The sequence below is a fragment of the Mobula hypostoma genome, chromosome 2 (genome assembly GCF_963921235.1).
Source record: "Mobula hypostoma chromosome 2, sMobHyp1.1, whole genome shotgun sequence".
Classification (NCBI taxonomy): Eukaryota; Metazoa; Chordata; class Chondrichthyes; order Myliobatiformes; family Myliobatidae; genus Mobula; species Mobula hypostoma.
Genome location: NC_086098.1, coordinates 91,053,953 through 91,068,739, shown reverse-complemented (window position 1 = coordinate 91,068,739; position 14,787 = coordinate 91,053,953). Strand labels below are relative to the sequence as shown.

Genomic DNA, 14,787 nt, shown 5'->3' with positions numbered 1-14,787 from the left:
AAGAAGCTAGTGGTCGAAGGAATGTAGTTGTTCCTGAACCTAGTGGCTTCTGTAATGCTGGCTGACGGTAGCAGTGAGAAGAGGGCATGGCCTAGATGGCAGGGTTGCTGGGTGGTTGCAGCCTTCTGAGATAACACCTTAATGATAGGGAGAGCTGTTCATCTAGGGGTTCTGAAAGGTAGAAAATAAATTTTATTTTTTTTAATTTTCTTTACAGTTCTCAAATTTTCTTCCAAGTTTCAGAATTTGAAAGTTTGTTGCTTCAACAGCTGAGGACTTCAATTAGGATTGCAATATTGTTTACTTTAAATACAACAGAAAATACAAATGATGACAAGAGTGAATGTGAAGAAGGTATTTCCTCCTATAGGGGGTGGGGGGAGGTCTAGATTACTGTTTAAAAATAAGGGTCACCCATTTTAGGCAGAATTGAGATGATCTTTTTAAAGACATTGGCTTTATTTGTCAAATGTTTATTGAGATGTACAGTGAAATGTGTTGTTTGCGTCACCAACCAAGACAGTCTGAATCAGTGCTGGGATAGCCCATAAGTGTTGCCATGTTTCCAGCACGAACATGTTCATAACTTAATAACACTAACCGTACATCATTGGAATGTTGGAGGAAACCAGATCACCTGGAAGAAACCCATGCAGTCACAAGAACGTGCAGACTCCTAGATAGTGGCAGGAATTGAACCCAATCACTTATTACTGGTGCAGTAGTGATGTTGCAGTAACAGCTGTGCTATTGACCCCACTTCTCTTCCACCCCCCCCTACCCCGGCACTGTTTGTATGTTAATTCCTTGGAACTCTTTTCACGAAGGGTGTTGGAAACAAAGTCTCTGAAAAAGTTTCTATCTCGGGTGTATTGGTTCTTGACAAATGAGGGAGTGAAAGGCTTCCAGGAGTGGGAGGGAATGAGGAGTTCTATTTGGGGTCAGGCTAGACAAGATAATACTAAATGACACAGCAAATTCGAGAAGGAAATGGCCTGCTCCTCTTTTATATTATATGTTAACTTCTTTGAAAGATTCAGACAGGCTCCCAGCAAGAACACAGAGTAGAACGGGGTTCCAACTTGCAGTCCACAGACCCTTGGTTAACAGTAAGGTTCCATGGCATAAAAAATGTTGAGAACCCCTGCATCAGAACATCGAATGATGCAGCGCAGAACAAATCCTTCAGCTCACAATTTTGTTCTGACCTTTAACCTACTCTATGATTAACCTAACCCTTCCCTCCTGCATAGCCTTCCATCTTTCTATCTTCCATGTGCCCACCTAAGGCTACGTCCACATTACGCCGGATATTTTTGAAAACGAAGCTTTTTCTCTTTGTTTTGGCCCTCTGTCCACACTAAAACAGCATTTTCATCCCCCGAAAACGGAGATTTTCAGAAACGGTCTCCAGAGTGAGTAAATCTGAAAACGCCTAATATCCATTGTAGTGTGTACGGGGTAAACGAAGAGATTTAAAAACGCCGTCATGACAACACCACAACAACAATGCTTTTTCTGCTTCTGCTTGGTACTGCGCAAGCACTGTCGTACGGCTGTTATAACGCGCAGTCTGTGTGAACGGCGTGAGATTTAAATTGTAAAGTGAGCTTTTTTGACTATTTAAAAACGCTGTCATGACGTGCCAGAACAGATGTTCGTTGTTTTCTTGAACGTAACCACCTAACAATTTCAGAACAGACGGCAACGAGACTGAAGCCAGAAGAGTTAGAAACGTACTCACCAAATACTTTGACCCATAGCTTACTGAATAAATAAGTATACTCACTTTGCCCTATTTTCTGTCCCTGCTTGTATGAGGGTGGTTTACCTATTTATGCAAGTACTTCTCTGACAATAGATGTGTAACAGCCTAATGTAACATTGTATGGAAATACAAGATAACGCTGATGCAGATATGTTTTGTACACTTAACAAAGTGCTTTATTAATGCTACAGAGTTGGTCAGTTTTTCAATGTTCGTCGTCAGCCGGGTCATACCGTCCATGAACTCTCTGTCGCTTGCCTCCATATGCTCCAGTATTTGTGTTTTTTAAGTTTTAAGTCCTCCTGCGTGAGAGCCAACAGCAATTCCTTTAAAGTTTTTCTACTCTGTAACTGGACAAACGCGCACCAAGTATACCATTTCCTTTTCACTTGTTTACTGTGTGTCCTGCACATGCCCAGTAGGAGGAGATTCACCCAAATATCCGTCTAATGTGGACAGAGATATTTTGAAAAACGCTTAGTGTGGACGCCTGTCGTTTTTACTCAAAACCGGCGTTTTCAAAATTATCCGGTGTAGTGTGGGCATAGCCTAAGAGTCCTTAATGTATTTGCTTCCACCCTCACCCCTTCAGGGTGTTCCACACACCCACCACTTTCTGTGTAAAACAGTTACCTCTGACATCTTACCTATACTTTCTTCCAGTCACCTTAAAATTAAGCCTCCTGATATTGGCTGTTTCCACACTGGGGGAGAAAACTCTCTGGCTGTCCACTTGATCTATTCCTCTTAACCACCTTCTGCATCTCTATCAAGTCACCTCTCATCCTTTTTTGCTCCAAAGAGAAAAGCCATACCTCACTCAACTTATCTTCATAAGACATGCCCTCTAGTCCAGGCAGCATCCTGGTAAACCTCCTGTGTACCATCTCTAAAGCTCCCACATCCTTCCTATAATGAGATAACCAGAACGGAACACAATATTCTAAGTGGAGTCTGACCAGGGTTTTGTAGAGCTGCAACAGTGCCTTGTGGCATTATCTTGGTTCTGGGAAAATATCTGTAAAACATGACCTGGAACTGCATAACTGTCTGTTAAAGACTATAACTGAGGATAATAGGGATAATTAGTATAGTAAAACAAAGGGCATTTCTAAGGTCATGGCTCCAGTAGAAAAACATCAGTTCTTTGTTCAATTCAATATTCAAAGTTACGCTTGGGAATGTGAAGGAAGAATTTTGAGTAGCTTGCTTCTGCTGAAAGATTATCTTTTTTGTTAGGCTTCCTCCCTCAGTCAAACTGAACAGTTTGTGCAGGGGGCTGATCGTTGTTGTGGCTGACTAAACTGAGCCTTGCAGGAGCTGTAACTGGGAGATGTAGAAGTCTTTATTTAACACAGCCAATCTTCTGGAGAGAATCTAGTTCTGCTCTCCCATCACAAAGTTTTACACTTTTTGCACATAAAATAAATGATTAACTACAGTTTCAATAGGGATAAATTGCTATTGAACTTTAGCACGTTGGATATTAAATGCATTACTTCGCAGAGTTACATATTTATAGGTAGAACAAATCCCAATTAACAAAATCCTTTTGAATATTCAATCCCAGTGGCTGGTACAAGAGCTTCTGAGCACAAAGCCTGGTGTTACGTACCCCGTAACTGGGTTACCAAACCAGCAGAAATGGACCACTAGTTGGAGTCTGGTTTACTGGAAACTAATAAAGTTTTATTAAAGAAACAAGTAATACAGTACTCTAATCGTAAGGATTTAAATGCAACAGGTTAGCAATGATAAAACACACATGTACACAGAACTAGGGTAATAGGAATCAACCAAGCTCTATCGCAGTCTAGGGGTAAAATGATCAGTCTCAAGTGACGCAGAGTTCAGTTCAGCTTAGTACAGTTTGCAGTAATCGCTATTGTGCCGTTGGGGGCAGAGAGAGAGAGAGAGAGAGATGCAAATTTTGATTCAAGCAGACCTTTGATGTTCTTCGCAGTTGGCTTTCGGGCGGACCCTTTTATGTCTTCTATCCCGCTGTGGTCACCAACTGTGACCCTCCGTTCTGGATACGACCGTTCTTCCGCGGTGAACCCGGCATCCAGGCAAGGGCAGGCACACACACCAGGTTCCCGCCAATCGTCCCTTTTCACCCTATGAGTCTATAGTCGGTTCCCCCGAACCGGACCTCCAATTCCCACCAGCTTGTCGGGGCACACCGCCCTTCCAGGGTCTCGTTATCTCGTGGTGTGTGTCGTGCCTTAGCGAACCTGTTCTTTTTATCCCCCTGCTGGGGTATCGCCTGTCCATCAAACTTCAAACAGTTCAGGTTCAAAGCAAACGGTCTGTCACTATCTGAATTGTGTTTCTTTCTCGTTAATCTGTCTCTTCTCTCTTATGAGCATTTTGAATGTTTCTCCATTGTCTCCCTTATCTCTCTCTCATTAGTATCAATCTTCTGAGAACTTGGTTAGTCGTCACACTAGAAATACCTTTTTGTTACAGTGTTGAGGGATGGCGCCCTGAATATGCAACTACACAGAATATTAAGTGGCAAAATGGACCTGACCATAACTCTGCATTCAGTAACAGGGATATGCCCTTAACAATGTGCCTGTATAGGAGATGGTCACATAATGCCTTCCCTGATGTCATCATGTAGGTTTCAATGACCACCAATTAGCAACAACATTCATTTATTGTTTTCCCTGCTTAGCTCCAATAGTACAGAATCAGAAAGTCCTACCCACAGTGATTTGTTTCAATAGCCTTAAGGTATTAGTTGAAGTTAAATCATGACTGGATTTTATTTCCTGAAGACTGGTCCTCATTTTCCATAATTTCATAATTGTAGAATAATCCTAGCAATCATTGCATTGTAAGGGGGAATCAACTTGAGTCAATCTTCTTTAAATCTTCTGGAATATATTTTATTATTTGTTAATTTATTTGTGGTAATATTACTTTATGTGTTGTGTGTGAGTTGTATGTACTACGTTGTGCACCTTGGTCCAAAGGAATGTAGTTTCCTTTGGCATTATACATGTATAAGGGTGAATGGCAATAAACTTGAACTTGTCTGATTTATTTTGTGTAGAGATGCAGCGTGGTACAGGCCTTCCTGGCCCAATGAGCTATGTCACCCAGCACCGCAGCTATTTGGCCCTAGCCTAATCTCAGGCCAATTTACAATGACCAATTAACCTGCTAACCAGTACATCTTTGGACTGTAGGAGGAAACTGGAGCACCTGAATGAAACCCACACGCTCATGGGGAGAACATACAAACTCCTTACAGACAGCACTGAAATTGAACTCAACTCCAAACTCCAATCCCCCGAGCTGTAATAGTGTTACATTAACCACTATACTACTGTGGCACCCTAAAACTTGAACTTAAATTCTTCTGCACTACATCCAGCTTAGAAACAGTATGTCAAAGTCAAGTTTATTGCCATATTCTCAAATCCTCCCCCTTCCCCCACCACACCTACCTCATCTCTGACGGAATCATTGTATTTTATAAAACAACTGATTGAACACCTATGTCACCATTCATTTTTGTAAAATATCTTAGAGTTTTACAAGAATACATCACTGAGGTGGTGGTAGGGGCAGGTACATGAGGGACTTTAAAGAGGTTTTTAAATAGGTTCATGGATGATAGAGAACCGGAGGGTTAAGTAGGAGGGAAGGGTTAGGTTGATCTTAGAGTAGGTTATAAGGCCAGCACAACATCATGGGTTAAAGGGCTTGCACTGTGCTCCAAGGTCCAATGTTGTGAGAATGTTACCAAATCAAATACAGCATCACTGAAAGAGAAATTAAATCAGGCAACCAAAAAGTTAGTCAGAATATGAAGCAATAGGGATTTGATATTCAGCATAATCTTTTTACAGAAATTGTCCATTTTGTTTTCATTTCTAGGATTGTAAGGCACTTTACAGAATCCATTCTAGGATGAAGTACGTGTGACAAAAACAGATTCAATAGAATTAATACGTTAAATGGGAGCAGTTCATCATTCAAACTGGCAACTTTTTAGCTGAACTGGAAGAAGTCAGGGATCACATTTAAGTAAATAGAGAGCCAGTTACAAAGCTGGTGGAGGGAAGAGCAAAAAGAAGTTGCGAGAGACTGCAGATACTCAAAATATTGGAGTATCTATGGAGAAGAATAAACAGTCAACGTTTTGGACTGAGACCCTTCATCACAACTCGACCCAAAACACCGACTGGTTATTCCTCTCCATAGGTGCTGCATGACCTGCTGAGTTCCCCCAGCATTTTGTGTTTGTTGCTTTGGATTTCCAGCATCTGCAGAAACTCTTGTGTTGCAGATACTGTAATCTGGATGCTATGAGTCAACATCAAGATGCTGGAGGGACTCAATTAATGGCTCAAGCAGTGGGAGGGAAATGGACAAACAGCGCTTCATCTAGACACTCAAGACTGATTAAAACAGACATTGGTGTCACTCAGGAACATACAGAAAGCAGAGAGTGATATAGGTAGGAGATTCAGGGAAGTGGAGATACTGATAGTTCAGCCAGGTAGATGACTAGGCGGGTAGTGCAGGAGTCTCTTGTCTCTCTCGGTCGTATATTTTTCTAGATACTGTTGGAGCATAGCTTATCGGGGGGGGGAAAGGGAATTTAGGGACTTGGGTACAAAGTTAAAGAAAAAAAAACACATTTAGGGTGGTAATTCACAATTACTTCCCATGTGCATTCTAATGAGGTAAGAAATAGGAAGAATGTGTGGCCAAGGAGCAGGAGAGAATTTTAGGTACATGAGAGAATTGATGTACAAGGGATGCAAGTCTATAGCTCTCTGGATGTAGCAACAAAATAGATAGGCACATGGCATACTTTCTTTAATCATTTATTCTGGGCATTGAGTTTAAAAATCGCACAGTCATGTTGCAGCTGTATAAAACTTTGGTTAGGCTACATTTGGAGTGTTATTTGCAGTTCTGGTCAGCATATTAAGGAAAGAATTTGGAGGATTTGGAGGTGGTGCAAAAGAGGTTCGTTAGGATGTTGAATTAAAAAAGCTGCTAAGGAAACTCAGCAACCTGACAGAAGTATGCAAAATGATAAGAGGCATAGATTGGGTAGATAGACACAGTCTCATTCCTGGGGTGGAAATGTCAAATACTAGGGAAGAAGAACTTAAAGCATTTTTTGTGAGGCAGATTTTTTACACAAAATGGTGGGTGCCTGGATCAGACTCCCAGAGGAAGCGGTGAAAACAACATTAGGCAGGGGAAGGAGGAAATGTCGTCATATACAGGCAGATGGGATTTGTTTAAATTGACAACATAGACATCATCGGCCGAAGGATAGTTCTATGATCTATGTTATGTTATGCTTCACAATACCTAAGCTTGTTTTGGGAAGACTGACCACCTTCATGCCCTAAATGAGCTCCTTCCAAATAATTTAAAAGGGACCTCAAGATAGAACAATTATTCCTGGGATGGTAAAATTGATTCTGTAATCCTGCACATCCTCTGAGAACCGCACTCACAGGCCGCAAGGATAATCGCTGAAACTCCTTATTTTCAGATCTCTGCTTCCCATCTGTCGTATTCAGCCCTGAAAAACTTAAATACCTCATCTGGAGTCTCAAGGGGGATAAGATAGACTGAAGAAATAGAAAATAATCATGACGAACACCTTCAACTGGCACAAGCACATGACATTCATGTTAGCTTTGGGAATTTGCTTTGAAGTTACTGACATCATTGTTAAATTGAGAGATGTTTGAAGTTCACATGGGTTGGTGTGTCAGACTTTTGATTAGCATCATCTGAATTGATGCACTTAGGACGTCAGAGACTGTAATGCTTGGAGCAATTCAACAATGAGGTCATACTTCAATAAGCAAGTGAGCTGCTAGCTCTAATAAAGGTGATTCTTTGCCATTTGGAATGAACTGAGGCATCATAGCAAGCAGTAGTGTGCAACGACCTGGAGCTGTAATCTTTCTGTCTGTGAGGGGAAAATAGACAATCACACTTAAATATGACAGGTGGTTCATTTTATTTCCTGACTAACAGTACCAGTTGACATTTAATTTTATCTTTCAATCTAATGTGGGATTTTGGAGGATTGATTCATTGACATTATGAGCTCTGATATACCTAGTCACAAGATAACCAGGCGATGAATTTGTCAGCTTCTCCCCAGAGCCTCTGTTCCCCCATCTCACCTCTTGTCCCTGAAGTTGCTTACACTTCCTAAATCCATCAATCGCTAGATTGAGTCTCAATTAAAAAGGCGATCAATGTTCATTGTAAGTGGAGCATGCAAGCTTAGCTCAAAGTGTTGAGAAGGTGGATTTGTTTTATAAGATGTTTTTAGTCTCCTGTGTTATATCAACAATTTGCTGATTAAAATGTATGGTGATGCTTTGCTAGCTGCTCCAGCACATCCTTGGGTGTGTTGGTTATCACAAATGACGCATTTCACTGTTAATGTTTATGTGATAAATAAACCTGAGACGAACAGGGATGGGAAATGACGCAAATGAACCAGAAATCTAGCAAAGGTTTATTGAGTAGAACAGTCTCGTTCTCAAAATTCAAAGTAACTCTATTATCAAAGTACATGTAAGTACCTGAGACTCATTTTCTTGCAGGCATACTCAATAAATCTATAATAGAGTAATAACCATAATAGAATCAATGAATGACCAGACCTACTGGTGTTCAACCTATGCAAAAGACAACAAACTGTACAAATACAAAAAGAAAGTAATAATAATAAATAAGTAAACAATAAATATTCAGGACATGAGATGAGTTCTTGAAAGTGAGTCCATAGGTTGTGGGAACAGTTCAGGAATGGGACAAGTGAAGTTATCCCGTTTGGTTCAAGAGCCTGATGATTCAGGGGTAAAAACTGTTCCTGAACTTGATGGTGTGAGTCCTAAACTCCTGTACCACCTTTCTGATGGCAGCTGTGAAAAGAGAGCATCCCCTGGGTGGTCGATGTCTCTGATGATGGATGCTGCTCCTGTGACAACACTTTGCGCAGATGTGCTCAGTGGTGAGGAGGACTTAACCCATGATGAGCTGAGCCAGATCCACTACTTTTTTGCAAAATTTTCTGTTCAAGGACATTGGTGTTTCCATACCAGTCTGTGATACAGCCAGTCAATATACTTTCCACCACACACCTAGAGAAGTTGGTCAAAGTTTGTGGATGTCATGCTGAATGTTTGTGAACTCCTCAGGAAGTACAGGAACGCCAGCCGTGCTTTCTTTGTAATTGCACTTGTGTGCTGGGCCCAGGACAGATCTTCTGACATGATAACACTAAAGAATTCAAAGTTGCTGACCCTCTCTGCCTCTGATCCCCTGCTGAGGACTGGCTCGTGGACCTTTGATTTACTCCTCCTGAAGTAAATAATCAGCTCTTTGGTCTTTCTGACATCCAGTAAGAGATTGTTGCAATGGTGCCACCCCGCCAGATTTTCAGTCTCCCCCCCTATATGCTGATCCTTCAACATCTTTGATTTGGCCTATGACAATGATGTGATTAGCAAATTTCATTGTGGCTTTGGAGCTGTGCTTAGCTACACCATCATAAATTTAAAGCAAGTAGAGTAGAGGGCTAAGCACACAGCCCTGTAGAGATTGTGGAGGAAATTTTGTTTCCAATCTGAACGGACTGGTGTCTGCAAATGAGGAAATCGAGGATCCAATTGCACAAGGAGGTGTTGAGGCCAAGGACTTGAATATTATTAGATTTGAGGGGATGATGGTATTGAACATCGAGCATCTGGATGTATGCAGCTTTGCTATCCAGATATTGCAAGGATGAATGAAGAGCCAGTAAGATAGCATCTACTGTGGACCTGTTGCTCTGGTAGGCAAATGGGAGCAGAACCAAGTGGCTTCTTAAGCAGGGGTTAATATGTTTCATCACTAACCTCTCAAAACACTTTATCACAGAGGATGCAAGTGCTGCTGGATGATAGTCATTGAGGTAGATCACCACATTCTTCTTATACACCGGTATAATTGAAGCCTGCTTGAAGCAGGTGGGTACCTCAGACTGCCAAAGAGAGAGGTGAAAGATCTTAAGAGAACACTCCAGCCAGTTGATCAGCACAGGTCTTTAGTACTTGGTCAGGTACCCCCATCTGGGCCAAATGCTTTTGATGGGTACGCCCTCCTGAAGGCCACCTGCACATTGGCCTCGGAGGCTGAAATCACAGGATCATCGGGAGCTGTGGGAGTTTGCTCCATGTTTTAATAGTCAAAGCCAGCATAGAAGGCATTGAGCTCAGCTGGAAGCAAAGCCCTGTTGTCGTCAATGTCACTTGATTTAACTTTATAAGAGGTGATAGTATTCAAGCCCTGTCAGAACTATCAAACATCCTTCATTGATTTAAGTTTAGTCTGGAATTGCCACCTTGCCCGTGAGATAACTTTCCAGGGATTGTACCTAGACCGCTTGTAACTTTCTTGGCACCAGACTTTGATGCCTCTGATCTGGTCCTTAGCAGATTGCAGACCTCACGGTGATAATAAACCTGATTCTGATTCATCCAGGGCTTCTGGTTGCAGAAGAGTCTGAATGATTTTGTGGGGACACACACATCTACAACTGGGACACCATGGTGCATTTATTCAGATCCACAGATGAGTCGTTGAACACAACCCAGTCCACCATCCCTAAGCAATCCTATAGCCATACCTCTGCCTCCCATGACTCTCTCTTTGTTGTCCTAATCTCTGGAGCTTTGCTCTGTTTCCTCTGCCTGTGTGCAGGTAGGAAAAGGTCAGCCAAGGCCAAGTGTTCCGATTTACCAAAATGCAGTGTGAGCATGAAACAGTAGGCATTCCTTATCATAGTGTAACAGTGGTTTAGTGTGTTGGAATCTCTGATGCTACAGGTTATACGTTGATGGTAATTGGACAAGTCTGGGTGAAGTTTCCGACTATGATTTGAAATGTGTCTGCATCGACTTTCTTGTTTGATGACTGCATCTTACAGTATTTCAAGTGTTCGATTATAGTCAGCCACTGGTGGTTTGTAAACTTTGATCAGGAATATGGGGTGAACTCCATAGGTAAATGGTAGCATTTGATCATTAGGTGTTCAAGATTGGGGGAAACATGGGTTCGACAAAACTCCCATCGAAGTACCACAGAGAAATTTTGGGCTATAAACCCCATGTGATTAAACTATTTTAAATTTCTTTTTAAGCAATGTTAAAAATGAACAATGGAGACTAAAGAGACTGCTGATGCTAGAATCGGGAGCTTAAAAAACAATCTGCCCGAGGAACTTGGTTGGTCAGGCAGCATCAGTGGAGGCAAAGGGATAGTCAATATTTTGGGTTGACACGCTGCTTGAGATTGGATGCAGGGTCTTGGCCCAGAACATCTCCATGCCTCCACAGATGCTGCCTGCTTCGCTGGGTTCCTCCAGCAGCTTGTTTTTAGCTTAAAGATGAACAGCCAATTGCCGATGACACTCTACACTGCCGTTGTTGGTAGAATATCAGACTAACACAAAGAGGTCAGATGGAGCGACTGATTGAGTGGTGTCACAGCAACAACCTCACACTCAATGTCGGCAACAACCAAGGAATTGATTGTGGATTTTAGGAAGGGGAAGTTGGAAGAACATACACCAGTCCTCATCAAGGGGGTCAGCAGTGGAAAGGATGAGCAGCTTCAAGTTCCTGGGCGTCAACATCTAGTTGCACCTATCATGGTCCTAACACTTTGATGCAATTACAAAGAAAGCACGTCAATGGTTGTACTTAGTTTGGAGTTTGAGGAGTTTGGGTATGTTACCAAAGACTGCTACAGAGTTTTGTACTTGTACGGTGGAGAGCATTCTGACTAGTTACACCATAACTGATACGGAGGCTCCAATGTATAGGGTCACAAGAGACTGCAAAATGTTAGAGACTTAGCCAGCTCCATCAGGGGTACAACCCTCCCCACCATCAGAGACACCTTCGAGAGACAGTGGCTCAAGAAAGTGACATGCACCTCTAAGGACCCTTACCATCAGGGGCATGTACTTTTCTTGTTTTACCACAGGAAGGAGATGGAGCTCAACTCAGAAACAGCTTCTTCCCCTCTGCCATCAGATTTCCGAATGTTCCATGAACCCATGAGTACCACTATTCATCTTTTACACTATTTATTTATGTTTATAACTTGCATTAATTTTATGTCTTTGCAATTGTACTGCTACTACAAAACAACGAAGTTTATGTCATTAGTCAGCGATAATAAACCGGACTCTGATTTATTGCTTCAGATATTAAATCAGTTCCATCGCTCTTTGCAGTTCCAAAGCAGAACATAAACTTAAGGACCAGTTCAAAAGGAAATAAGGGAATACTGGCAAATTATGGAATAAATTCCAACTCATGTTCTCCTTTTTATTCACAACTTTTGCTCATTGGTTATTTGTCAGCCTTTGTTTATATACTGTATAGTTGTTCCTAAATTCTGTTGCATTACTTTATTTTCCTGTAAGTGCCTGCAAGGAAATTAATCTTAAGTTAGTATATGGTAACATATACATACTTCAATAATACACTTTCCTTTGTCTTTGATAAATTTTACTTTCACTTTGATCTTTGACTTTGAAATTGGCGGGGCAAGTTGCAAGATTTGAATAGAACTCATTGGGTCAGATATAGAATCTGAGGTATAATTTTAGTTACTGCATTTGATATGCTCATTTGATTTGTCAGACCTCACCAATCACAGCTGGAATAGTGGTGGGGAACTCCATGTGGTTACTTGTTTGTAGCAAATTGCTTTAATCACACCTGTTCGGAAGGCCATTAAGAGTCAGCAATAGAGCTGCTGGAGTCACATATAAAACAGACTGAGGAGACACAAGAGTGCAGATGCTGGAATTTGGAGCAACAAACAAGGCATGCAGAAACTCACTGTGTCAGGCAGCATCTTTGGAGGGAAATAAACAGTTGACATTTTGGGTCAAGACCCTTCATCTAGATTGGCTAAGGATCCCATCTGCATGAGGATACAGATTCCAAAACAAAATCAGAAATGCTGGAAGAATGCCAGTTGAGCAAAATCTGTCATAATTGTCATGGTCCATTCATCCAGCAGTTGTGTTCACACATACAAGTCTCATGGGACTTTTTCAACAATTTTTATAGTGATGAGGGTGCACTGATGAAGCAATGATACAACATAACATTTTGTGAAGCCAGAATAATTCAGGTATAGATGAGGGAGAGGTGAACTACAGCATTCTTACTGCAATTGTAATAATACACTGCAGCCTTGAGCTTAGACATTGTTTCTCCACTGCCACAATCCCGCCACCAAAGCCTGCGGTGTCTGTGAATTGGATATCATTGATATCAACCTAAGGACAGTTTTATGTTCTGTATTGAGCTTTACCAGAAATAAATGGAAAATCCTTTGTTAAATTTCTAGTCATTTTAGATTAATTTGATTCAACAAACAACTGGAGCAGACAATAAGCAGTGCAGTGAGGATAATTACATCATTTTTTTTTATCTGGGGATTCTGTAGAATGATGTTACTGCACTGCTGTATAAAATCCATAGACTACATGCTTCACATGACCGAACGTATTTAGACTTCGATCCATGTACGGGGATAGATTTTGGAAGTTTTCTTTCCTACTTGTGGAACATACGATATATCCCCTATAACAGTAATAATTATAGTCCTACTAAGCTTTACCATATTGGATTATTGTGTTATCAGATTAATCACATCAAATTATTTTGTTATAAATTGCTTTGGAACTGATTTAAATATTGTGGTCAAAATTTGACCCTTCAGAAGTAGGTCACTTGTGTTTTTTTCAATAGTAGGCTGTATTGATTTTCTTTCATTTGTGAATTATGATGATTTGTCTATGTTTAAAACCATTAATTGCATTTCAGCCACTGCTGAAAATTTTGGAAGCCAGTTCCTTCATCTATTCCTCCATGATGGAAAACCAACAGTGAAGCTTGGATGTGGAGGGTCACAAGGTCCTCTGATGGTATCTGCCAAGCAAAGAATTAATGCTGACCAGCTAACTCCAATCATGGTGCGGTAAGTCATTTTGATATTCAACGGTCCCAAGAATTTAGAGCTGATGAGGTGTTGAAGTAGAATAGCATGGCTGTATTAAAGTGGAAACCGAATTGGGGAAAGAATGACAAAAGCAAGAGAATAAGTTCATCGGGTGAGGTGAAGGAAAGGGCAGGGGAAAAAAAACAAACTGTACAACACACTGCAGTCCATCGGCCCATAATGTTGTGCTGACTTCTTAACCTGATCCAAGATCAATCTAACCCTTCCCTCCCATATAGCAATCAATTATTTTTTAATCTATGTGTCTATATAAGAGGTTCTTAAATGTCCCTAATGTATCTGCCTCTACCACCATGCCCACAGTGCTTTCCATCCACTTGCCACTCAGTATGCAAATAAAAACTTACTTCCAACATGCCCTCCTCCCCCCGCCCCCACCGCTATCCAGTCACATGGAGTGCATATCCTGTCATATTAGCTATTGCCACCCTGGAGAAAGCCACTGGCTGTCCACTTTGTCTACGGCTCTTATCATCTTATACACCTCTATCAAGTCGTCTCATCCTCCTTCAATCCAAAGAGAAAATCCTTAACTCACCAAGCCTAAGACATGTTCTCTAATCTGGGCAGCATCCTAGGAAATCTCCTCTGCCCTCTCTCTAAAGTTTCCAAATAATTTTCTGAATGAGCCTACCATGGAGAAATTTGTCAAATGCCTTGATAAAATCCAAATACACTATGGGTCTACTGCACAGAACCAAAAGAAGCTGCAGAGGGTTGTAAATCTAGTCAGCTCCATCTTGGGTACTAGCTACAAAGTACCCAGTACATCTTTAGGGAGAGGTGTCTCAGAAAGGCAGCGTCCATTATTAAGGACTTCCAGCACCCAGGACATGCCCTTTTCTCACTGTTACCATCAGGTAGGAGGTACAGAAGCCTGAAGGCACACGCTCAACGATTCAGGAACAGCTTCTTCCCCTCTGCCA

At 41.4% G+C, this 14,787-nt stretch overlaps 1 protein-coding gene across 1 annotated transcript in view; it reads left to right on the top strand.

Moving 5' to 3' along the window:
- The window catches only part of LOC134357340 (protein eyes shut homolog), a 641,949-nt gene extending 628,126 nt beyond the window's left edge, over nucleotides 1-13,823 (top strand). The window contains exon 19 of the mRNA XM_063068783.1: nucleotides 13,666-13,823. Within this exon, the coding sequence (XP_062924853.1) occupies nucleotides 13,666-13,823 (158 nt within the window). The remainder of the gene's footprint in view (nucleotides 1-13,665) is intronic.
- Nucleotides 13,824-14,787: the final 964 nt, after the last annotated feature.